The 27,342-nt window shown below is 37.7% G+C and overlaps 1 protein-coding gene across 2 annotated transcripts in view; it reads right to left on the reverse strand.

Annotated features, from left to right (window-relative positions):
* Positions 1 to 27,342, reverse strand: part of MCM9 (minichromosome maintenance 9 homologous recombination repair factor) — an 82,845-nt gene that overhangs the window by 16,799 nt on the left and 38,704 nt on the right. For both annotated transcript variants that reach the window (XM_030853581.2, XM_030853582.2), the window contains exon 8: positions 14,204 to 14,378. In XM_030853581.2, the coding sequence (XP_030709441.2) occupies positions 14,204 to 14,378 (175 nt within the window). The remainder of the gene's footprint in view (positions 1 to 14,203; positions 14,379 to 27,342) is intronic.

The raw sequence follows: 27,342 nt of genomic DNA on the forward strand, positions 1-27,342 counted from the left end.
TCACTAGGAATCAAATCTTGACCTTGGACTCCCCAGCCTCTGGAACTATGAGACATAAATGTCTGTTGTTTAAGCCAATCAGTCTACAGTATTTTGTTATAGCAGCCCAAGGCAAAGAAGGAAAAACCCCCAAAACCCAACAACTGAGCTTGAGAAATATGTCAAGAAAGGAATTCTGGATACTGGCATATGCAACTGACTAGAAGCAAAGGGATCAGAGACCTAAATTACTACGGGATCTGCACTGCCAAAGAAACCACAAACTCAGTCTGAAGAAGCCTTTGCTGTGATGGAATAAAATTCATACTTTATGGCAAGACAAGAAAATTTAAACATAAAATTCTTCTCTGCCTATTTGGGCCTCCTCCCTCCCCTTTAGTGTGTATTGTGTATCTGCATTAACCAGACCTCCTTAGGAGATAACCTTCCTTCTTAATCTTGTAAGGGGCCATGATGACCCATGACCCACAGCTCACTTTGTATGTGTAGATCTGGATTGTGTAAACTGTCAATAATACATCCTTTGACATATAACCCATCATGTCAAAAACTTACATAACTGTGCTTTGACCTCAGAACAGTCCTCAGAGCTTCCTGAAAGAAGCTCACCCAGGTTATAATCTCAGGTTGGCTCAAATGAAATTTTCCATTTCTTTCTTAGATCGACTATTGATTAATTTTTTCATTGACAATTGCTTTCAAGTTGTAAAAACAACCTTTTGCACAAATGACACCAAAAGCACAAGTAAAAAAAAAGACAAAATAGGTAAAATGAACCGCATCAAAATTTGAATGCCATCAAGGAGGTGAAAAAACCCACACACAGAATGGAAGAAATTATTATTTGCACATCATATATCTGATAAAGGACTTATATTCAGAACATACAAAGAACTCTTAGAACTCAACAATAAAATGATAAATAACCCAGTTAAAAATGGGCAAAGGATTGGAATAGACATTTCTCCAAAGAAGATATACAAATGGCTAATAAACATACGAAAAGATGCTCAATGTCTTTAGTCATTAGGAAAATGCAAATCAAAACCTCAGTGAGGAAACCATAAACAAAATAGAAAAGACAACCTACAGAATCAGAGGAAATATTTGCAAACAATGCTACTGACAAGGGATTAATTTCCAAAACACACAAACAGTTCATGTAGCTCAATATCAAAAAAACCAAACAACCCAATCAAAAAATGGGCAGAAGACCTAAACAGACATGTCTCCAAAGAAGACATACAGATGGCCAACAGGCACATGAAAAAATGCTCAACACTGCTAATTATGAGAGAAATGCAAATCAAAACTACAAGGAGGTATCACCTCACTCTGGTCAGACTGGCCATCTTCAAAAAGTCTACAAATAATAAATGCTAGAGAGGTTGTGGAGAAAAAGGAACCCTCCTACACTGTTGGTAGGAATGTAAAATGGTACAGCCACTATGGAGAACAGTGTGGAGGTTTTTTAAAAAACTAAAAATAGAGTTAACATATGATCCAGCAATCCCACTCCTGGGCATATATCCAGAGAAAACTATAATTTGAAAAGATACATGCATCCCAATGTTCATGGCAGCACTATTTACAATAGCCAAGACACAGAAACAACATAAATGTCCATCAAGAGATGAATGGAAAAAGAAGATGTGGTATATTTATACAATGGAACATTACTCAGGTGTATAAAGAATGACATAATGCCATCTGCAGCAATATGGATAGACCTAGAGATTATCATACTAAGTGAAGTAAGCCAGACAGAGAAAGACAAACATATAATATTGCTTATATGTGGAATCTGAAAAATAATAAAATACAAATGAACTTATTTAAACAACAGAAATAGACCCACAAACATAGAAAACAAACTTATGGTTACCAAAGGGGAAAGGGGGGTAGGAGGAATAAATTAGGAGTTTGGGATTAACACATCCACACTACTGTATATAAAATAGATAACCAACAAGGACCTACTGTATATAGCACAGGGAACTATACTCAATATTCTATAATAACCTATAAGGGAAAAGAACCTGAAAAAGAATATATAGATATATAGATATATAACTGTATATATATCTGGATCACTGTTAATCAACTACACTTTAGTTAAAAAAAAAACACAGTGAGATACGACTTTAGATACACTAGTACTGTTATAATCACAAAGACAATAACAAGTGTTAGCAAGAATGTAGAGAAATTGGACCCTTCATACATCTCTCGAGAGATTGTAAAATGGTATAGTAGCTTTGGAAAACAGTTCCTCAAAAAGTTAAATATGGAGTTACCATTTGACCCAGCAATCTGCTCCTATGTATACACTCAAGAGTAATGAAAACATATTGTCCCCACAAAAACTTGTACTTGAATCTTCTTAGTAGCATTATTCATAATAGCCCCAAATTGGAAACAGCCTAAATTTTTATCAACTGATGAATGGATAAACAAAATGTGGTATATTCATATAAAGAAAGACTATTCAGCCATATACAGAAACAAACTATTGATACATGCAACAACACGGATGAACCTTAAAAACAAGTGAAAGTTGCCAGACACAAAAAGTCACATCTTATATGATTCGATTTATATGAAATGTTCAGAACAGGCAAATCCACAGAGATAGAAAGCAGATTAGTAGTTGCCAAGGGCTTGGGAGAGACAGAAAATGGGGAGTGAGAGCTACAGGATATGGGATTTCTCTTTGGGGTGACTAAAATGCTCAGGAACCAGTGGTAATAGCTGCACAACTCTATGAATATACTAAAAACTACAGAATTGTATACTTCAGAAGGGTGGACTTTATGTAGTATGTGAATTATACCTCAAAGCTGTTAAGAGAAAAAGTCAGAGGAAAGAATCAAAATAAAATGGTACGTTTGTAAAAAACAAACAAACAAAAATAACAATCTTGGTCCCCTAAGCTTGCTCCAGGAGGATGCAGGCTGGGAAGCTCAGGTGCCGCCTTCAGATGTGGCCAAAGGAGGATAACGGACAAGAAGAACCCTTTGTGTGCTGAGCTGAGCCAGGGGCCAGAGAACAGTGCAAAAGGAGTTATCTTAGAATTAGAACCAGGGTTTAATCACAAAACCTCCCTTAATAATGCCCGCTCAGCAGGACCCCAGAATTTCTACAATCCAGTGCCTGCCATGTATTTTCCGTTTTCCCCCTTTCTAAGTAGAGGCTGTTACTGTGATCAACCAGTCTGGTCCACCATGGTATATACTGTGTAGGGTGGGAACATACTTGTCTTTCTCAGCTCGACCGTGCATTGCTGGGTTCCCTCAAAAGCTGACTTCTGAGATAAGGATTTAGGAACAGGGAGTTTATTTGGGAGGCAACCCTAGGAGTGGGGAGAGTCAGACCAGAAAAAGAGAAAAGCCAATAAAGAGTACAATGATGAGCAAGTTACTATGGCAGGAAATTGGGGCTCAGTCCTGCCAGGGAATCTTGAGGAACATACATTAGAATTGTGCCACCCAGGGATGGGGAAGCAAAGATTACTGACTGACGATCCCTCAGTAGTTGAGGATTAATTCTTAGGTTGTGTTAAGCCACGGTTTGCTATAGTGGTTAGCGTAGCCTGACCTGACTAATACACAGCACATCTCTCTACTGAGCTCCAGATCCGCTGGCTATGACAATAACCATCCCAGTGTTTAAGTGATCTCCTCCTAACCTAAAGAATCAGGCCAGAAAACAGCCTGGATGCAGCATTCACATATCAGTTTCCGGATTATCCAACTTTTCTAGATTAATAGGCCCTCGATTTAAAAATAAAAATGTTTAGCACCCTGAAAAATGTGATGAAAACACCCACAAAACTATACAAAGCAAAAACATAATAATGATATTCTCACAATCCATTACATTCTTTTTGGCAATCTTAAACGCTGAGGTACACACACCCTCCCCTGCTTTCTAACAAGGTCGATAAAGTTGACAAGTTACCTTTCACATCTAGATTGACCCAATGAGTGGTAACAAGAGATGCACAGGCAATGGGAATAGGAAAGAGGAAAGGGGTGAAAGTACTGCTCGTACGTATTGTCTAGAAAGAACAGGACACTCTCCGAGTACCTGATGTGCACTTAGATTTTCACATCTTGGTGGCATGCTTGGATGCCTCTAAGGAACACTTCTCAATCTGTTCCCTCCTCTCCCTGTTTCCCCCTCTTAACCTGAGGCTAGTCTGTGAAGGATGCTACCAGAGAAGCAGCTTCTCAAGATCCTGGAAGGAGGAGGCAAGCTGGGTGCCAGGGGTGGAGGCATCTTACCCTGGAGCCATGGTTCCCAAGCCTGGCTTGTCGATGAGAACCCAGGTGGGTTTTGACAATACACATTCCCAGGTCCCACCTCCGAGATTCTGACTGGTAGGCCTGGTGTGGGCTAGAAAACTGAAGATCAGCCCAGTGGGGACTGGTGCTGTGGCTCTTCCATGGCTATTGGAATCGAGGTGCACAATAAATGTTTACTTGTCTGTCTCGCTACAAGGTTGTCAGCATCTTGAGAACAAAGGCCTTGTCTTTTCACCTTTGTGGTGTCAGTAGCTAGCAGAGACCATGATGTTGCTGAGTGTTCAAGACATATTTGCTGAGCAAAACAAGAATCTGCCATCTTGCTGTTTTTAAATTTTAGACCGTACTTCCACCTAGGCATATGAGTATAATTGGGTAGCAGCAAATATATAATTGCAATGTCAGATTTTCTCCTAAAATGTGTCCTCAGCAAATAGTGAGGGTATCCTCTATTATTTAAGAATCAGATACCCTGCCTTTGATGAGAAGCTATCCTATTAGGATTGAAAGCAACCTGGAAAATACATGAAACACTATCTTTCCCAAATCATTATTTAGTTTAGCATTCTACAGCCTTAAAGATCATCACCACGTAAAGCTCTCTCAAATGACTTCACACAGTGGCACTGTGCTGCCATTTGCCAGTTGCAGGGACTGATTTGCACAGCTTAAACAGGTACTTTCAAATACTGATACCCCCTTTTAAGCTTACACTGCATCCTTTCCTTCTTGGTTTCTTCTTCTCTTTCATTAAGCAGCCAGGACAAATGTAAAGTGTTAAACTCCCAAACTTTAAAAATGTTTTCAGATTTAAGTAACATAAGCAGAGAACAATAAAACTATTGGTCTTTTCAAACAAATATGGATTCAATAAGACCTATATTTTGGCACTAACACTGTAAGTTACATTTTAGTAGACCGTAGACATTCGTAGTAGACATCCTGAGTGTTTTAGCATTTTTTTCTATTCTGACTGCCCATAACAAGCTTTTACACCACAGAAATCATATTGACTGATTCTCTCCCAGCCCCTTGTGCATTTGAATGGTGGGTATATGGCTTATGATATGCCCTCACAGGTATACGCTCACCACATGGATAAACTTTAACCTCAACTTAAAAAACAGTTTGTGGAACTGGCACAGTTACATGGAACAATTAAGTGTGTGGGTCTTATTTTTTAAAAGAATTCTCTACTTCTATGTAATGTATATAAAGTCACACACACACACACACACACACACACACACACACACACACACACACCCCTCTCTGCAAGATTCCCTGCAGCCTTGGTGGCCAGCCATTCTGATCCAGCAGTTCACATTGATACCCTTAAGGGAGATTATAATTCAAACAAAAATTCCTTCACAAGTCAATCAGACTTTAGTCACTTGAGACATGAGAGAGAGAGAGAAAACAAAAGCATACATATCAAAGAGTTCCTAAAAATGATGCTGCAAGGTATCAAACATCTCAAAGACAATCCTGACATGGTCCTAGAGAAAGGGCCCAGAACATCTGGATGATGACGGCTCACTGAAGGACTCCTATTCTAGGGGATGAAAGCCAAAGGAAGAAAAGTCTGAAAACTGGGGAGTGAGGAGTAGGTAAGGTGTTTCAAGAGGAAAATTCAGAGTATTCTTATTTTATTTTAGTTGAATACATGATTAAGTATTCCTTTTTCATACTTAACCCTTCTTACCTGCTTACTAATGAACAACCTGACATGCTTTATGTATCTAGAGACATTTTCTGAAAGAGTTCTGCATTTAGCAATTAACTGTATACTTTCCATCAGGAAGATTAACAGGCTTCTAATTAGGGAGAGTGAACTTAAGATTCTGAACACTGTTGGCCACAAAATTAGATGAGCAACTGCTTGAAGCAGGTCCAACTTTTTCTTAAATTGTAGAGTGGCCCAGAGTAAGTGCTATGAAAAATGAACACATGAGCTAAGTGGAACCTGAAGAGTGTTTTCTTTGGTTCCCACCACCAAGGAGATGACAGATGGACAGTGGTAACTGAGGGCACACTTAACAGCCAGCCCAAGAGCAAAACCAACATGTACCATATTCTTGCACTTTTCTGTAAGTGGTATTATAGCTATTACAGTGACGTCAAAATAAAAGTTAAAAAAAAACCCAAACGTAAAAGGACAACTCGAATGGAGGAATGAAGATCACATAATTGCATAATTGGTGGGAGCTATGATCTGGGGAGAAACTGTAAGAACTTCTACAAACTACACAGCTTGACCAAGAGTTTACAACTCACTAGGTACATGTGACTAAGTACTGTCATTTAAAACCCTGCCATCCTTTTTGTCCATCTCTTTGAAATCCACTGAGCTCGAGACTTTTCTCATGAAGAGCTACCTCCTATTTAGATTGATTCACCAGGGTACTCTGTCTGTGTAAACAAACTATTGTTTCCCAGCACCGACAAATCTACTAATACTTACAACTGACATATGACTTGTTCTTTGGTATATTTCTTGTGATCCTTTGTCCTCATTATAGTCCTGGACAGGCCAACCACTGGAATGCGCACCAAGCACGTAACTCCACAATCCCTTGTATGTAAACTGCCTTACATGGACGACTGGCTGGGCCTGATATTGGAACCTGACCAAAGAGCAGTCAGCCCATAAACTGGCCAGAGGTCTCTGGGCTGCTCTTGCATAAATCTAGATGACAATATCTAACTGGGCCTCTCCTGAGGGTATCTGAAATGGACACAAGAGGGAGAGCTGAGCTACTAAAGAGAGGTGAACAAGCCTAAAAGACAAACACACAGATAAATCAAAGACAGAGAAAATATCCGAGTCACAACAATGGGAGAGCAGGTCTGAAAATGAATATACTTCTGATGCTAAGGTGGCAATGAGATAATATAGCTGCTATTTTATATCTACAAACTCCCATCCCCCAAGTTATGTTCCAGTCACACCCAAAGGCAGCTTTTACTCTCCCACATACCCTAGCAGGCCTGGCTTAAGGTCTACTTCAGGTAAGTTGAGCTAGTCTCATTATAACTTTAAAAAACCTTTACAGTTATCATCCACCTTGTAGGTTCACTATTTCATCCTGGAGCAGAACCATGTTGCTGACAGCTCAAGGATCCTAGACAAATGCAGGGACCTGATGATGATGGTGACAATGGCCCATATTCACTTATAACAATTTCAAAATCCAAAAAGCTCTTAAAAAAGGCAAGGTTTTCATAGGTAATCTGGCAGCAAACTCTGACCTAAATTGATGTGAGTCTTTATCCCATTTAGTGTGAAGTTTTATAAGTTTCACAAAATAATTAAATAATTAAGGCATTTGAATACAGAGTGCTGTCTCAGACACTGCTAGTGGGTTTCATAATATATGACACATGCATTGTAGTGCTTTCTTAAAATTGAAACAAAAAATCTGAATTCGAACATGCATTTGGGCCCCACGAGTTTCTGAAAGGAATTAGAGACCTATAATAGTTAACACTTAAAAGGCACTTATTATGTGCCAGGTTCTATCCTAAGCACTTCACTGGATTAACTCACTTAATTTTCACAACAGCCGTATGAAACAGATAGAACAATTCTCACCATCGTACCATGAGGAAACCAAGGCACAGAGGAGTCGGGTGATATGCCTGGCTAGCAGGAAGTGGAGATGGAACCTCAACCCAGCCAGACTAGCTCGGGGACTCTTGCTCTTCATCATTATGATAATTCTTTCAATACCCAATACATTCTTGTGGTCATTTTAAAAAGGTAGAGCTCTTGATGCAGTTTCCTGAACTTGTTCCATGTCTAGCACAGATCATGTTCCATATTTCATGATATAATGTGAAACCGTATTGTACATATTCTGCAATAAACCAGCCAGCAGCTGAATTCGTTCATCATGGCTGAGTCTGTGGGCCAGCCCATAATTTGCAGCATCTCATAGGTGGCACCTTAAAGGTTATCCATTTACTCATTAGATGCTTGAATTCCTTATATAACTTTTTTCTAGATGAACTTGAAGACCTCTAAACCCTATAGGCAGCCTACTTATCTCTAGGCAGCTCTAGCCACTGAGAAGTCTTGCTTGTACTGATTCTAAATATGCTTCCCTGAACCTTCAATCCATTGATTCTAAAGAATATGGAACAAGTCTAATTCCATATCTATATTTGAGCCCTTCAAAATGATTGCAGATAACAATCTAATTACTTTTTCTGGAAATGGTTTAAGGAAAACACAGGCAATGTTTTAAAAATATACAGCAAAAAGTTGGTGTTATTTAAACAACAAGAAAGAATAGCTTAAAAGACAAAATGTTGACTTCCAGGCTTCCATAGGATAATGGCAGCTGCTTATATCCAAATCTCTCAACACATGCTCCAGAGACCTTAGGGATAAATAAGAAGAGCAAATAAAGCTGTAAAACAAAACTGAAAGCTAGCTAAGAGAGAGACAGAATACTACAAACTTCAATTTCCATGTGAACAGACATTAGAAACCAGCAAAGCTAATCTAGAGCCCATGTTGGAACAGGAAGATGGGTGGAGACTGAGTGAAAAGGAGGAGAGGGCAATGGGTTCCTCATGATGGAGGAACACAGATAAAACCACCCTTACAAGGAGGGAATCCCACAAGGAGCGGGGAAATATTGAGAACAGCCTTGAGACCTCATCAAAGCAGTGACTACTGGGCAATAGAAAGAGGAACGTGAAAGTTCCTGGGACCAGAGGTGGCAGGCTTGGGAAGGGTCCTGGAGTGGATGGAGATGACTTACAAGGGGCAAGGGTGTCTTGGAGTGTTGGCAATCAGGAGAAGGAGGCAAGCAGTATATTAAAGATCCTACAGCACAAATGAGAAACACAAAATCAGAACACATCACCTGCCCCCCTTAAACCTTAGGAAAAAACTCTATTAAGTAAAATGCACTGAGCTGAGATTACCCTGAACTAAAAACTAGTACACCATCCAAACCTCTGACCACCAACTTAACAGAATAACTACTACTGATTCAGGAAAAGATAAGACATTTCAGAATGAATGGAAATAATATGCATTATTAGTACAAAACTACCACAAGAATCAAAATACCTTAGTTGGTAAAACCCCCACCCCACCTCCCCCTAAAAAAGCCCACAAAGCAGAAGCAATCTGTATTTAATACACTCACTTAAATTAAATATTCTTAAACAAACATTTGTACGTATGAAGAACCATTCCAAATCAGAATTCAAAAACTCAGAAACATATAAAAAAGAGGAAGATGAACATCCAGAGATGACTCAGGGAAGAAAATGGGGGAAGGGAGGGAGACAAAATAATTTCAGAAATGAACATTTAAATCTGGGCATCCAAAGAGAGGATAGACAGGAATGAAAATATAATAAAGGGTGCTAAGGGGAGGAATAAAAATGCCAAGATAATAAAAACAAAACAGCTAAAAAGTCTCAGAAAAAAATTGGTTGCTATAGAATCTAGGCAAAGAAGACCTAACATACACGTAATTGGAATTTCTGAAAAATAAAAACAAAACAAAGAACAGAATATGTGAAACTATAATTCAAGAAACATTTCCAGAGAGAAACGAAGTCTTGTATTGATACATTTCAAAGAGCTCACTAACATCTAAAAAAAATGACCAAGGATAATCAACTAAGATATAGCCTAGTAAAAGTATTACACTTAAACCACAAAGAGAAAAATTCTTCTGGGCCTTCAGGCAAGAAAATCAAATCACCTACAAAGCAAAGGATATCAGGATGGCATTAGATTTGTCAACAGCAACATGCAACGCAAGATGACAGGAAAGAAAGTATAAGGCTAGGTCTTTATATACAGTCACGCTGTTCTTCAAGTATCAAAGCTATGAAAAATATTAATAGCTTTAAACCTGCACAATCTCAGTACAGTACTCAGGAACCCCTCCCAAGGAATCTGTTAGAGGAGACCTTCATTCAACCAAGAGATGACAGTGATACTCTGGCAAAAGGATTGATGGTGAGCCCTGAATATATTTAATTTTAGGTCTAAGACCAAAACAAAGGAAGGTATAAAAGTAGAACAGTATATACATATAAGTGTTATCTGTCCTGACAAAGTATAAATAATATAACAATTTTTTAATAGTAAAGGGAAGGGAGAAAAGGGAAAGTAGCATATGCTCATTGGTTACCAAATGGGTAAGTACAGTCAAAGGATATTACTTAAAGCTCCCAAGGGAAGATAAAGGGGGCTGCAGGCATTATAAAAGGTATTTATAGGTAAGCCCTAGAACAGGCGTCGTCAAACTACAGCCAGCAGATCAAATCCAGCTCACTACCTATTTTTTAAGTAAAGCTTCACTGGGAAACAGCTACACCTATTGTTTTACATATTGTCTATGGCTTCTTTATTCTGTCCACATCATAGACATATTGATGCAGTCATATTGTCTACATTAGCAGAGGTGAGTAGTTGCAACAGAGACTATATAGCCCACAAAACCCTAAAATATTTACTATCTGGACCTTTATACAAAAAATTTGCCAACCCCTAATGTATAACAAGAATGCAAACCTTCCTAAATGCCAAACAAATAGAAAAAGAAACAAAGTTTTTTAAAAAATGAAACACTTGACACCAAGCATATTGGTAATACCAATAAATGTAAATGTGCTTAACTCACATTAAAAGAAATAGATTTTCAGGTTACTTGTAAGACAAAGCAAAGTAAAATAAAACCAACTTTATGCTGTATACAAGAGAACAAATTGCAATCAAAAGGCTGAACATAAAGGAAGAGGCAGATATATTAGGCAAATGTAAATAATATGAAATCAGGAGTTGTGATCTTGATACCAGGCAAGGTAAAATTCAGGCCACACAGCATTAACACAAACTGCAAATGCTAAAGCCACAGCAACTACCTTGATAAAGCAGAAACTTTATGCAAAGTTTCTGATGTGAGACATGAAAAGAGAAAACAACAGACACACAGTAATAATACTTTAACAAACCACTTTCAGCCTAAGACACATCAAACAGACAAAAGGTAAATAAAGATATAGAAGACCTTATAACGTATAGTTTATAGGTGTGTGTGTGTTTGTGTGTGTGTGTGTGTATCTGTGTGTGTGTGTATCACATCTTGATTATAAAGAATATAACTTCTCAAGCAAAGATGGGCCAGTCATGAAATTGTTCTAACATGAGGCCACAAAGAAACAACACTCATGAAGCTCCTTAAAGTAGAAATAATACAAACAACATTCTCTGACCACAATGCAATAAAACCAGAAATGAATAGCACCATTGAAAAACAAATAATTTTCAAAAGGTCCTTCTACCTGGAGGTTAAAAAACTCTTTAAAACAAACCTTGAGGGACTTCCCTGGTGGTGCAGTGGTTGAGAGTCTGCCTGCCAATGCAGGGAACACGGGTTCGTGCCCCGGTCTGGGAAGATCCCATATGCCGCGGAGCGGCTGGGCCCATGAGCCATGGTCACTGAGCCTGCGCGTCCGGAGCCTGTGCTCCGCAACGGGAGAGGCCACAATAGTGAGAGGCCCACGTACCGCAAAAAAAAAAAAAAAAACCTTGAGAGAAAAGGGATGTACAAACCAAAACTGCAGAATTTATAAAAAACATATAAAAAATGATAATGAGAACACTACATATAATAATTACAGGATACCATTAAAACAGTGACAAAGAGCATATATATTATGCTATCTTTTGCATAAAAAAGAGGGGAGGTGCGCATGAGAGTGTGCACAAATACCCACATGTGTGTTTTTGACTATTTTTGCTAAAACAAGGAATATAGGAAGGATAAATCAGAAACCAAGGTTTAGGAAAGGGATAGGAGAAAACAGAATGGAAGGTGAAGGGATATAAGTGTAACTTCTTTGGTATAATAGTTTTGACTTTTGAAATATGTTTTACAAATTCAGAAAACAAAATTAATCAAAAGGCAACCTCTAAAAGTGTACACAAACATAGGTTTAAAGACCTGTTTCCTAACTGTATACCAAATCAGTAATATGACCACACAAAGAAAAGAATTAATTCAAATAACTTTTGAACATGCACTCTGACCATATATAACCTTAGTGGAATATACTCTAAACCCAAAAAGAACTGCAAAGAAGGCTTAAATATTACTTAGTTTCTTTGTGGTTTTTGTTATTGGCAATGGTGTTGGGGTAATAATTCTGAAACTATTTTGGAGAATCAACTGAGTTCATAAACACAAGGAGTCCCTGTGAACACCTTCATATACAAATGAAGTAAGTAAGTTTGGAGAGTCATAAGTATCTTCTCACCCTCACTTTCCTATTGGCTAGAAAACTCTTTTGAAAAGTACACAAATGGTTGTACAACAATGTGAATGGGTTATATTTTTTCAAATTTGTATATTATTTTTTATTGTGGTAAAAATGCATATCATAAAATTCACCATCTCAACCATTTCTAAGTGTACATGCAATAGTGTTAAATGTGTTTAAATTGTTGTGTGACCAGTCTCCAGCACTTCATCTTGCAAAACTGAAACTGAACTGCAAAACTGTTTTCCATAGTGGCTGCATCATTTTACATATTATATTTCCAATAATCCACAAGGATTCCAGGTGCTCCAATTGCTCCCCACCCTCACAAACACTTGTTCTTTCCTTTTTGTTTGTTTGTTTGTTTTATGGTAGCCTCCTAACATTTGTGTGGTGATATCGTGTTTGATTTGCATTTTCCTAGTGATTGGTGATGCTGAGCATCTTTTCATGTGCTTGCTGGCCATTTGTGTATCATCTTTGGATGAATGTGTATTCAAGTTCTTTGCCCAGTTTTTAACTTGATTATTTTGTGTTGCTGAGCTGTAGGAGTTCTTTATATATTCTGGCTATTAACTCCTTTTCAGATACATTATTTGCAAATATTTTCTCTGATTCCACATGTTAATTTTTCACTCCATTGCATCCTTTGATGCTCCGAAGTTTTAAATGTTGATGTAGTCCAAATAAATAAATACATAAATAAATAAATCTATCATCTTGCTAATTATATTCTCTTTGTCTCATCTATTCTTTGTTCCCTTTTTCTTCTCTTCCTGCCTTCTTTTGGATTATTTACGATAGCATTTTACCTCCACAACTTACATATTAGTTTTAGTTTTGTCTCTTATTTTCTAGTGGTTGTTCTAGCATTTATATCTTTAATTGGTTACAGTCTACCTTCAAATAATACCATACCACTTCAGGTAGAGTGCAAGACCATCACAGTTAGTCTGGGGATTGGCACTGCTGTTGTGATCTTTACCCTTAGTGCAGCACAGACTTCAAATTCTCTCTGTGCTGAGCTGTCATTACCCTGTGCTTCGTGTGGCGGTGTGGGGCAGAGTTTGCTCCTCATTGGTCACGTGCAGCCAGAGACTCACATACCTGAACCTCTGAATCTCCTTGAGTCACAGTAGGTACTTCATCTTATGCTAATATATATTATTTAGGTTTCTATATGCAGTGATAAACCTTCCATTAGGATATATAAGGAGAATGCCATCGAAAGCAGAAATTACATTTTTTTTCTTTTCGAATCTTTCAAAATTCCTAACATAGTACTATGCCCAGAGTAGACACACAATTACTAAATGAGAGGACGAGTTGAATGCTGCATTGAAAGCTCTTCATAAGTTCCCTGCAAGAATTAAGTCAACTTACATTTATACTTTAGCCTTACCTTACTTTTTCTCAACACCTCAATTTACTTCTTCACGTATCTCCATGGGAAGACTAATGTGTGTTGAACGGTGACAGTTGATAATCTCTTAGAGGACCAAACATACCTTGCAGTTCAATATGGTTCACATTTTCCCATAGTCATATATTAACTAATCTCACTATTCCCATACATTTTAAAGAAAATAAATTCTTACCCAGCCTTAGCAACACTTATGGTTTGTTGCTCCATTGCTTCGTGGATACTGGTTCTGTCATGCTCTTTGAGGCTATTAAACTCATCAATACAGCAAAGGCCTGCATCTGCAAGGACTAACGCCCCAGCCTCCAAATTCCATTCTCCTGAGTCTTTTACAGCAGTTACCGTCAGACCTAAGGAAACAAGCAAGCTATGTTAGTTTTTATTTTCGAAAGCATATCTTATAACTAAGAAGGTAAATAAATTCCTATATTTTAAAGGGAAGGGGATAGAGTCAAGGCTTTAATTTCTACCAACAACAGATGGCATCAGGACAGCTACTGCAGGTATCCATTCACTGGAAGATCTCGGGAGATTCTATGTTCTGAAAATCTAATATGTGTTATTGAGTATTTTGTGGCAGACAGAAGTCCCCAAATTTTCTGTCTCTCCTTGGTAGGTACGCTCACTGAGCAGTCTAAACTTTTAGATGGAGCAAACAGATCTCCAGAGATCTTATGACAATAAGTGTTGAACTATATGCTGTTTACAGAGAAGAGTCCAAAGACCGAGAACAGTAGGTACTGCAGTCCAATGATGAAAATGAAACGTTTGCTGCCAGTCACAGTGTGAAGGAGAGGATTCCCTTCATAAGTATTATCGGATTTTGAGTCATCCTTTATACCAGTCAATAAAGCAGAGCTGGTCAAACGCAAAGGCTCTGGAGCCACCTAGACTTGGATTTGAACCTTGGATCTGTCATTCTGGCTGTATTATAGACAAGTTTCCTAATACAGGCATACCTTGTTTTATGGAGCTGTGCTTCACTGCACTTCACAGATACTGTGTTTTTTACAAATTGAAGGTGTGTGGTAACCCTGAGTACAGCAAGTCTACTGGTGCCATTTTTCCAACAGCATTTGCTTACTTCATGTCTCTGTGTCACATTTTGGTAATTCTCGCAATACTTCAAACTTCTTCATGATTATTGCATTTCTTGTGGTGATCTGTGATCGGTGATCTTTCCTGTTACTACTGTAACTGAAGGTGTGGTGGGAATAGTCAGAGAAATAGAATTAGAGGTGGAGCCTGAGGATGTGACTGAATTGCTACAATCTCACGATAAAACTTTTTGAGGAGTTGCTTCTTATGAATGGGCAAAGAAAGTGGTTTCTCGAGATGGAATCTACTGAAGCTACTGAAGATGCTATGCAGATTACTGAAATGATAGCAAAGGATTTAGAATATTACAGAAACTTAGCTGATAAAGCAGCAACAGGATTTGAGAGAATTGACTCCAATTTTGAAAGAAGTTCTACTGTGGGCAAAATGCTACCAAATATTGTAGAACGCTACAGAGAATTCCTGAGAGGAAGAGCCACTGATGTGGCAAACTTCCCCAGTGTCTTATTTTAAGAAACTGCCATGGCTACCCCAACCTTCAGCAACCACCACCCTCATCAGTCAGCAGCATCAGCATCGAGACAAGACCCTCCACCAGCAAAAAGATTATGACTTACTGAAGGCTCAGATGATGGTTTGCATTTTTTAGCAATAAACTATTTTTTAATTAAGGTATGTACTATTTTTTAGATATAATGCTATTGCAGACCTAATGGACTACAGCATAGTGTAAACATAACTTTTATATCATTGGGAAACCAAAAAATTCATGACTTGCTTTACTGCAGTGGTCTGGAACTGAACCTGCAGTATCTCTGAGGTATGCCCGTATATCCAGGCCTCAGTTTATTTATCTATAAAAAAAGGATAACAATAGAAAATACTTAACAGATTCTTAGATTTTCAAATAGAATATAAATAAAGCTCTTTGAAAGGAGCACAATGAGTAATTATAATAACTACTGTTGATAAAAATTGATAAACCTCTGGCTAGACTGATCAAGGAAAAAAAAAAGGAGGAGACACAAGTTATAAATACCAGGAATGAAAGAGGGGACATCACTATAGGCCCTAAGGAAATACAATGAATGACTCTATGTCCTAGCTTAGATGAAATGGTCAAATTCTTCGAAATATATAAACTGCCAAAGTTTACCTAAAAAGGAATAGATAACTTGCAAAATCCTGCATCTACTTTGAAAATTGATTCTGTAGTTAAAGACGATGCAAAACAGAAACCTACAGGCTGAGATGACTTCATGGTTAAACCTACCAAACATTTATGGAAGAAATAATACCGATTATACCAAAGCTTTCAAAAATATAGAGAAACAAGGAACACTTCCTAACTCATTTAATGAAGTCAGCATTATCATGATACCCAAAACAGATAAAGATATACTAAAACTACACACCAGTACCCCTCATTAATATAGATGCAAAAAACCCTGAAAAAATAAAAATCAAACAGTACATAAAATGATAACAGATCATAACTAAATGAAGTTTACCTTGAGAATGCAAGGCTAATTCAACATTCAACTATTAATCACTGTAATTCATCATATCAACAAACTAAGGAAGAAAAAGCAAACCTCAACAGATACAGAAAAAACACTTGATAAAACTCAACAATCATTCACGATTAAAAAGAAAAGAATAAATCTCTCAGAAAGCTAGGGAACAGAGGGAACTTCTTCAATCTGAAAAAGGGTATTTACAAAAATCCTGCAGCTAACATACTTAATGATGAAAGGCTGAATGCTTACCCCCAAGATCAGAACATGGCATGGAGATCAGCTCTCATCACTTATTTAAAATCATACTGGAGGTTCTAGCCAGTGAAATAAAACGAGGAAAAGAAATAAACAATGTACAGGTTGAAAAGGAAAAATTAAAATTGTTCATATTTGCAGAAAATGATTACGTAGAAAATTCCAGATAATCTACAAAAAATACTAAAACTAATAAGTAAGTGTAGTAATGTTGCAGGGTGCAAGTCAATATACAAAAATCAACTATCTTTCTATATATTAGGAAAAAACAATTAGAAATTGCAATTTTAAAATAATATATTTATAATATTACCCCCAAATATGAATACTTGGTTATAAATCTTAAAAAAGATGTGCAAGATCTGTGTACAAAAACTACAAAACATTGATAAAGGAAATCAAAGATGATGTAATCAAATCAAGAGATTCTCCATGTTCATGGAATGAACTGAAAACTCAATACTTTTAAGATGTTTCCCCAAACTGCTCTATAGATTCAATGCAAGTCCAAACAAAATCCTAGTGGGATTTTTCTTGTTATAGAAATTGACAAGGTGATTCTAAAATTTAAATGGAGAAGCAAAGGAAATAGAAGAATCAAACCAAAAAAGAAACTAGGAGGTCTCACACGACGCAATTTCCAGATTTACTACAAAGCTGAAGTAATCAATTTTGTGTGGTATTGGAGAAAAGATATAGACAGACAGAATAATGAAATAGAATAAGAGTCCAAAAATAGGCCCACAAATATATGGTCAAGTAATTTTTGATAAAAATGAAAAAGCAATTCGATGGAGGAAGGATAATCTGTTCCACAAATGGTGCTGTAATAGTTGGATATCCTTATGCAAACAGAAAAAAAATCATTATTTCTCCATACCTCACATTTAATACAAAAATTAACTCATAATGAATTAAAGACCTAAATGAAAAATGTAAAACTTATAGAAGAAAACAGGAAAAAAGCTATGTGAGCTCCTCTGGTTTCTGGTGCAGCACTTAAAGAGCTTAGAAGTTGCTAATCCATCCTAAAAAGTGAAAACCTAAACAAACTGAAAAATCAACAATTGTTCTAAGATCCATCAAAAAAAATGAGCTCACAGGGCAAACTGCTGCCCCCAAAATTGGAAAGACAGAGAATTATAACTTACCAGAACAGAATCCTCTACGGGCACCAGCACTGGGACAGGAATCCCTGAACTGTAACTGACAAATTGCTGGAGCCTCCTTGTGGACAACTCTGAGAATTAAAAATTCCTTAGGAACCCAGTCATGGAGGGGGTGGGTACACACACTTCTGTGAGTTTCACCTCCAAGAGCTCTACCAGGTTCTCACATTGAATATCAACAATTTGTCTCTGACATTGTAAACAGAGAGATTAAAAGTCTAAGAAAAAATCAAAAAGAAATTCTAGAGATCAAAATCACTAGAGATGAAGAATGCCTTTGATGGGCTCACTTGTAGAGGGGACATGGCTACAGAAAGAATCTCTGAGAATAAGGACACTCAGTAGAAATTTCCAAAACTGAAAAGTAAAGAGAAAAACATGGAAAATAACAGAACAGAATATCCAAGAACTATGGAACAACTACAAAAGGTGTAACATACATGCAGTGTATGTAATGGGAATACCAGAAGAAGAAAGAGAGAAGGAGAACAGAAGCAGTATTTGAAGCAATAATGAGAAATTCCCAAAATTAATGTCAGACACCAAACCATGGATCCAGAAAACTCAGAGACTATAAAGCAGGAAAAACACTAAAGAAACCATATCTATGCATATGATTTAAACTTTAGAAAATCAAAGGTAAAGAAAAAAGTCTTGAAAAAAGCCAGAGGGGGGGGGGGAAAATCACCTTACCTATAGAGGAGCATAAATGAGAATTATATCCAACTTCCCCTCAGAATATTTCAATACAATCTAAAAAATACATTAAGGCAAGACTAGCATTCAGAAGTGAAGATAAAATCACACTAAGTTCTGCACTGGTTAGATAACATCCAGAGCAGGAGTCAGCAAACTATGATCTGTGGGCCAAATCTGGCCCAACCACCTGTTTTTGTAAAAATCGTTTTCTGGAACACAGTCATGCTCATCATTTACATACTGTCTATGGCTGTTTTCACACTACAATGGCAGAGTCAAGTAGTTGTGACAGACATTGAATGGCCTTCAAAAATCTAAAATATTTATATCTGGCCCTTCACAGAAAAAAGTTGCTGACTCCTGATGTACAGTATTAATATCTACATTGAGACATCAAATTTTAAAAGAAATACTAATAAAAAAGAAAGTAAACAAATAATGAAGGACATGGAAATAATGCCACTTAAAAAATAGTTTACTGCATAGGCTATGATTAGCCTGAAACAAAGATTTAGAGAAGAGAAAGTAATAATTATTACATATTTAGAGAACTATCCTATGGAAGAGCAATTAGGCTAATTTGGGGTGGCTTCAAAAGAAATTACTGAGACCAACGTGCAGAATTTTACAGGGAACTACTGGAAACCTTGAGGTGTTTAAAAAGGAATGAGCTACTTTGCAAAGGAATAAACTGTTTGTCAAAGTAATCTTTAAGTAAAAGTGGAAAGTCCAGTTATCAGAGATAGTGTAGAAACGTATTTATGCAGTGAATAGGTGGCTGAACAACGTGAAATTAGAAAACACCGAGATGAAAGAAAATGAAGATACAACATACCACAACTAATGGGATGCAGCTAAAGCAGTGCTCAGAGAGTAACTTATAGCTATAAACGTCTACATTAAAAAAGAAGATAGATCTCAAATCAACAATCTATGCTGCCACCTTAAGATACTGGAAATAAAGCAGAGCAAACTAAACTCAAAGAAAGCGGAAGGAAGGAAATAATATATAACAGAAACTACTGAAACAGAGATATAAAAACAACAGAGAAAATTAATGAATCCAAAAATTGACAAATTTTAGCTAGACTGACCAAACCAAAAAGAGAGAGAAGAATAAAATTACTAAAATCAGGAATTAAAAAGATGGGACATTATTAATGACTTTACAGAAATAAAAAGTATTACAAAGGGACACAACAATAACTGTATATCAACTAATTAGATAATTTAGATGAAATTGACAAAACTCTAAAAAGACACTACCAAAACTGACTCAAGAAAAAAAAGAAAATCTGAACAGACCTATAATAAGTAGGGATTGAATTAGTAATTTAAAAACTACCCACAAAGAGAAAACCATACACAGATGGCCTCACTGGTGAATTCTACCAAACATTAAAAGAATCAAATATGAATCCTTCACAAACTCATCTTTAGAAGTAGAAAAGGAGGAAATACTTCCTAACTCATTCTCTATGAGAACAGTATTACCCATACACCAAAAATCAAAGTAAAGACCAATATCTCTTATGACTACATATACAAAAATCCTCAACAAAATACTAGCAAACCAAATCCAGCAATATATAAAAAGGACTATATAACCATAACCCAGTGAGATTTATCTCAGGAATCCAAGATTGGTGGTATAACATCTGGAAATCAATTAATGTAATATCCTCATATTAATAGAATTAGGGACAAAAGGCATATGATCATCTTAATAGAGGCAGGAAAAGCACTTGACAAAATTCAACCACCCTTCATTAAAAAACACTCAAACCAGGAACAGAAGAGAACTTCTTCAACCTGATAAAGGACATCTTCTTCAACCTGATAAACCCAGAACTAACATCATTCTTGATGTAAGACTGAATGCTTCCCTGTTAAGATCAGAAACAAGACAGGGATGTTCACTCTCACTACTCCTATTCAACACTGTACTGGAGGTTCTAGGAAGGGCAATTAGGCAAAAAATGAAATAACAGACATCCAGAAGGGAAAGGGAGAAGGAAAACTATCCCTGTTTGCAGATGACATGATCTTACATATAGAAAATCCTAAGGAAATCACTAAAAACTACAACTAACAAATGAGTTCATCAAGGTTGAAGTATACAAAATCAATTTTAAAAAAACCATTGTATCTCTATATACTTGCAATGAAGAATATGAAAATATAATTAAGAAAGTAATTCCATTTACAAAGCATCAAAAAGAATAAAATACTTAGGAATGAATTTAACAAAAGAAATATATAAAACTTATACTGTGAAAAGTACAGAACGTTGTTGAAAGAAATTTAAAATGATGTAAATAAAAAACACCCCATATTCAGACTTTTTTTGCTTGTGCTTTTTATCATCTCTCAAAAATACTGCCTAATCAAGGGCCAGAAGATTGATGCCTGTGTTTTCTTCTAAGAGTTTTATACTTTTAGCACCTTACGTTGATGTCTTTGAGCCAGTTTGAATTATTTTTTGCATATGGTGTGAAGAGGGATCCAAATTTATATTTTTGCATGTGGATGTCCAATTTCCCAGCAGTAACTTTTGAAAAGACGATTCTTTCCCTAATGAATTGTCTTGGAACCCTTATCAAAAATGAACTGACCATAAATGTATGGGTTTATTTCTGGACAATCAACTCTGTCCTGTTGGTCTATATCGTTATGCCATTACGACATTGGACTTCATCAAAATTAAAAGCTTTTGTGATGCAAAAGACACCCCCAAGAAAATGAAAAGATAAGCTACACTACAGGAGAAAAATTTTGCAAACCTGGTAAATACAAGTCTCTTATCAGAGACTATATATTCTATATATATTTAGAATATATAAATAACTCACAATCTAACCATAAAAAAGACAAATAACCCAATTTTTTAGATGGCTAAAGGAGCTGAAGAGACATTTCTCTACAGAAGACATACAAATGGCTGATAAGCAAATGGAAAATGCTCAACACCTTTAGCCACCAGGGAAATGTAAATCAAAACCACAGTGAGAACGACTTCTCACAGCACCCAAAGGTATAATCAGAAAGACACAGTAACAAGTGTTGGTGAGGATGTGGAGAAATTGGAAAGCTTATACACTGTTGGTGGGAACGTGAAATGGTGCAGCCACTCTGGAAAACAGTCTAGTAGCTTCTTGTTACCATATGATCCAACAACTTCACTCTTAAGCATATACCCAGAAAAATGAAAACATATGTCCCCCACAAAAATCTGTATACAAATGTTGATAGCAATATATCTGTTATTAAAAAAAAAAAATCACTGTGTAATCATACCGGGGGTATTTAGAGATAGATTCTTTGCATGCTGGATTCAAGGCCTTAACGGGCACAAATTCTACCAACAAGATCCACCAATTAATTAGCTATCAGTTCATTGTGAAACCTTTCCACTTCCTATCCTTGCTAGTTTTCTACCTTTTCTAAAAAACCCTGCATATAAGGCCTCCAATCTCAGGAAGCTGACTTGCCTAGCTTCCGTCAAGCGTGACTCCATCTAACGTCATTTGTCTCTATAGTAACCGACTAAAAAAGCTGCTGTGCTTAGCAGAGGTTTTGTGCAAGCAGTGGTCCAGCCTAGAGATGTTTTAAAGACTTGAGTCCCCTCTCTACTTAGCACTGAATTCTTCCTGGTACTAGGGAAAGGACAGAGCCTCTGACAAACAGGAGAGGTGGAGGGTGAAAGAGAAAAGGACAGAATGTAAAACATGAAGGACAGTGGACTACAAGTAGAGACTGATTTCAAAAGGAAACGAGTTTAGAAGGAGCTTCATTTATAAGAGGACTAAGAACACATGGTTAAAAACTAGATACAAGAAACAGAATATAGGGCTTTCCTGGTGGCGCAGTGGTTGAGAGTCCGCCTGCCGCTGCAGGGGACACGGGTTCGTGCCCCGGTCTGGGAAGATCCCACATGCCGCGGAGCGGCTGGGCCCGTGAGCCATGGCCGCTGAGCCTGCGCGTCCGGAGCCTGTGCTCCGTAACGGAAGAGGCCACAACAGTGAGAGGCCCGCGTACCGCAAAAAAAAAAAAAAAAGAAAGAAAGAAACAATATAATTATCAAGCATGTCCATCCATATTCTTCTGGTCAGAAACAATACCATGATATTGACATCAGCAGACTGTCCACAAGAAACATGATTATGGTGCTTCAGAAAGCTGACTAGTATTGACAGTGATCCAAAAGATGTTTAACAGTATAGTCCATCCAAAAGTTGTTTAACAGTATAGTCCAGCTATGGATAAGGGGCCAAACACAGCTTCTCTTCAACAAATTTGTAACCTAATGGTGGGTAGCAATGAACACAAAACAGTGAAACTGTTACAGAGAATGGAGGAGGGGGACACACTTTATGTAACAAACATAAAAACCTTATTAAGAGTGTAATGATGCATTCCAGGATCTATTCTCCCCACCTCCCAATCACTCCTCCCGCAACAGGAGACTTGGCATATGCAGCCTCAATGGGGAGGCTCCCACAGCTCTGCCTTGGCTGCAGCCTCCTCTCACTCCCAGTATATACCGGAGCAAACCTCATTCATGGAGCTTTGTTCCTCAAGAGTTCATTCATCAAGTCATTACTGCAGTGTCTGCCAGCCTGTGGGTTCTTCCAGGAAATTATACCAATTGCTTTTCTGCACCACGTAAAGTCCACTTTAAATATTATCCGACACAGTGGACAGAAAACAGAGAAGCACTAAGTCAGCACTTAAAGGAGCAGGTTTCTGAGCACCAGTGTCCTCATTTGTTATCTGGAGATGATAATATTTTACCTTCCTACCATACCAGTGTGCTACAAGGCTCAAAAACAGGTTATTTAAAAATTTTTTACAAATAGTAAAGAAAACATCATAGGTATATACATATATGCCATATATCTGTATGTATACCGTATATATATACACACACACAGCCTTTATTGTGATACCATATTTTGCCTCCCATAGAACTTTAACCATTACTGTTAAAGTTGCATCTAACACTTTCTATTCTGTACCATACTGACTTGATTACGTAGTTATCTTTCCTACTGGACCATAAGGTCTTTGAGGATAATGTCCACATACGTTTTTGTCTTTGAATATTCCGCAGAGCTTAGCACAATAATTCACATCATAAATACTCTCTCTCTACATATATAATGAGTTATTATTATTAAAATCATTACTCTAGGAGTTATTCCTTCTAGAAATGTCTGTAAACTGCAGCAAATCTCTACGTTCTACATTCATACAGAAATTTTCATTTAAAACTGTCGTGAAATTTTGACATCCTATAATAAGAATAGGGAGCCCTTTAAACTAACTAAAGATCATATTACAACAAGCCTTACATGAGAATTTTTTTAAGAGATGGGGACGATAACGCAAATGTCTTCTCAAAGAGAATTCAAGACAGTGATAATATAATTACCCCAGGTGAAATTTAGGATTTGAACAAAGGCAAGAGGTCAGCATTTCCATACCTATGATAACTTCTGCAGCAGGTAGGGTCTGAGACTTTGATTTAATTCTTAGTTCTAATACATTTTAATCCAGTATATTTTAATTTATTTATTTTTAATTTTTGGTTGCACTGGGTCTCTGTTGCTGCACCCAGCCTTTTCTCTAGTTGAGGCGAGGGGGGGCTACTCTTTGCTGCGGTGCACTGGCTTCTCATTGCGGTGGCCTGCCTTGTTGCGGAGCGCTGGCTCTAGAGTGCAGGCTCAGCAGTTGTGGTGCACGGACTTAGTTGTTCCGCGGCATGTGGGATCTTCCCGGACCAGGGCTCGAACCCGTGTCCCCTGTATTGGCAGGTGGATTCTTAACTACTGCGCCACGAGGAAAGTCCCTAATCCAGTATATTTTAACTTAATCCAATTTAATTCTAGTACATTTTAACTCACTCCTTCATCTAGTTTTGTGTGTGACTTCAATTTAACTTCAAGTTTAAGATACTTAGGAGCCCTCTGTAGATGAGCTTCGGAACACAGACGCGAGTTGCATCTGGTCTGCTCAGAATTTAAGGTGTGCACACCCTACAGCAGGCACTTCCTCTGAGGAACAGCTACAGCACCCCACCCCACCCCACCCCACGGCCTGCTGGCATGGCTAAATGGCCCCTTGATAGATGGACAGTACGTGGATTAAACACACTTAGAGTACCAAATAAACTTAATTCTGGGAGGAAAAATTACACCTCCATTAGTTGGCTAGGGCTGCCATAACAAAACACCAGACTGGGTGGCTTAAACAACAGTAATCTATTTTCTCACATTTCTGGAGGTTAGACATAAAAGATCAGGTGTCAGCAAGGTTGGTTTCATTTGACTTACAAATGGCCGCCTTCTTGCTGTGTCCTCACCTGGTCTTTCTCCTGTGCATGAGTGCCCTTGGTGTCTCTTTTTACGTCCAAATTTCCTCCTTGTATATAGATGCCGATTAGAATGGATTAGGGCCCAACCTAAAGGACTCACTTTAACGTAACCACCTCTTTAAAGGCCCTGTCACCAAATACAGTCACAGTCTGAGGGACTGAGGGCATAGTAGAGCTTCAACATATGAATTTGGGGGTGGAGGGCACAATTCGGCCCATAACGATAGCTAACTAGGTTTATTTACCTCTGTCCTAGGCATTAATTTAGGCTTTGTTCATTTAAGAGCCAAAGCATCCTTTTTCAGCCATCCTTCCCCCAATCAGTCTGTACAGAGAGAAGTGATTTGGGGATTACATTCCGTGTAGACCTCCAAGCATCATGTGGGTCCCCTTGGGTACCTAAGACATGACAGCATTCATGGTGACCCATCTGTTGCAATATCGTTAACTGTTTGAGGGTCACCAAAAAGTTGTTCAGCAACAGATCTTATAGACTGCCTCTGAAACCAGAATAATGCTTTTACAATCTTTACCCCTATGGCATGCCAGTTAATTTAGAGATATGCGAGGGTACGTCTGAGAATCCCTTTGGCCTTTTCTAGAAAGCACTGTCAGCGGTGAGGAAACTATTGGAGAGCATACCCAAAGGCTCTTTAATACTTCTGAGGGGCAGTAACAAAGAGAGTTAAGATGGCGAAAGGCAATATGAAAGGCCTGGAGCCAATTCTGTGGCTTCCAGTGAACTAATAGGGAGGGGTTTTTTTCCCCTTAAATACTGTTATATACGACATGTTAAACAAAAGATTTCAAAGAAAATAAGCCAAACAAGTAGTATCCAGCAAATCTTCTCATTCTTCATGCTGCATACCACCAGAAGCAAATCTTATGATAAGACGCACCTTATTATGACACACCTATGGTCAGATTCAAAATGCACTTGATTTTACCAAGCTTATAAGGTCATTTTTATAAAGCAAGTGGATTAGAATCTCCTCTTAAGTGTGCCTGCAGTAATCAGGAAACTCCATACACCATTCTCAAGGGAGTCATGTTTTATACTTCAAATGGTTATTTATCTTATATGTCCAGTGTGTCTTACAGCATACAGCAATTTATACTTTATCTGAGGCGGTGTTAGGCCCAGCATTAATAACAGCGAACAGAAAATACAGTTTATCACTCAACGCAATCTGCATCTGTCGCCACAGTATCACTCTTATAGTCTAATGCACACAAGCAACTGGGCTTGAGGCAACCTTTTCTAGTAGGTCATATAGGACTGCTAATCCACTGACGATAAAATGGGATCCCCACTCTAAGTACTTTCCCTAAATGCGGGGAGGCCTGGTATTAGCTGTCCCATATTAATTTTCAAAAGACCATCAGATGAAGAAGTCATCAAAAGTCATCAAAAGCAAACTACTTAGGTATGAACAATGTCCAAAGAATGATAACTGAAAAATTCTCTGCAAAAATTCTCTAAGAGAAAACTTCCAGCATAGAGGATACTTAAGAAATAATTTTCTCTCAAACTTCCAGCATAGATGATACTTAAATAATTTTCTCTCTGAATTTAATTAGCCGTTTAATTGTTTCATTTCAAAATACTTAAGGAAAAAAATGGTTTATGCAGCAGCAGCAAAAAAAAATCCCTTTATACCCCTCTCACTTAGTAAATAGAAACAGTTCAACAACCTTAAAAATGTGTTACAAGCTCTCCCTTTCCCTACAGAGGTAGTCAAGCAGCATAAATACACTGACACTGAATGGAGAATAATCAAGCAAAGGTTCCTCTGAACTTGTGGTGTCTGCCACAAATTTTTACTTACTAACGGTTTAGGTCATGAATTTTTTGAAAATTGCATGTCTTGGTATGCTTTTGTGGTTTCTCCTCTGCTTTTCCCTTCTCTGTTTTATCTGTTGCCCTTTGGTCTCCTGACACTTCCATTTTCTCCTTTTATGTTCCTGCTGTGCCCACCGCACGGGAGAAACCTGGGCGTAACTGATCCCACCTTTAATCATCTTTTTCTTATTCCAGACTTTCCGGTTGGAATGGGAGGAGGAAGACCCAGGTGCAGCCCAAATATTACCTATTCCACAAAGTGTGGGTGGAAAAGCGTCTCCTTGCCCTTCATTTTGTATCTATTTAACTAACGGCGCTGTCGTGCCCAAACGCATACTGGCCAAGAACTAGATTTCCAAAATGGCTTTGCTCCTTTCGAGCTGGCATCAGTCT

The sequence above is a fragment of the Globicephala melas genome, chromosome 14 (genome assembly GCF_963455315.2).
Source record: "Globicephala melas chromosome 14, mGloMel1.2, whole genome shotgun sequence".
In the NCBI taxonomy this organism is placed as follows: Eukaryota; Metazoa; Chordata; class Mammalia; order Artiodactyla; family Delphinidae; genus Globicephala; species Globicephala melas.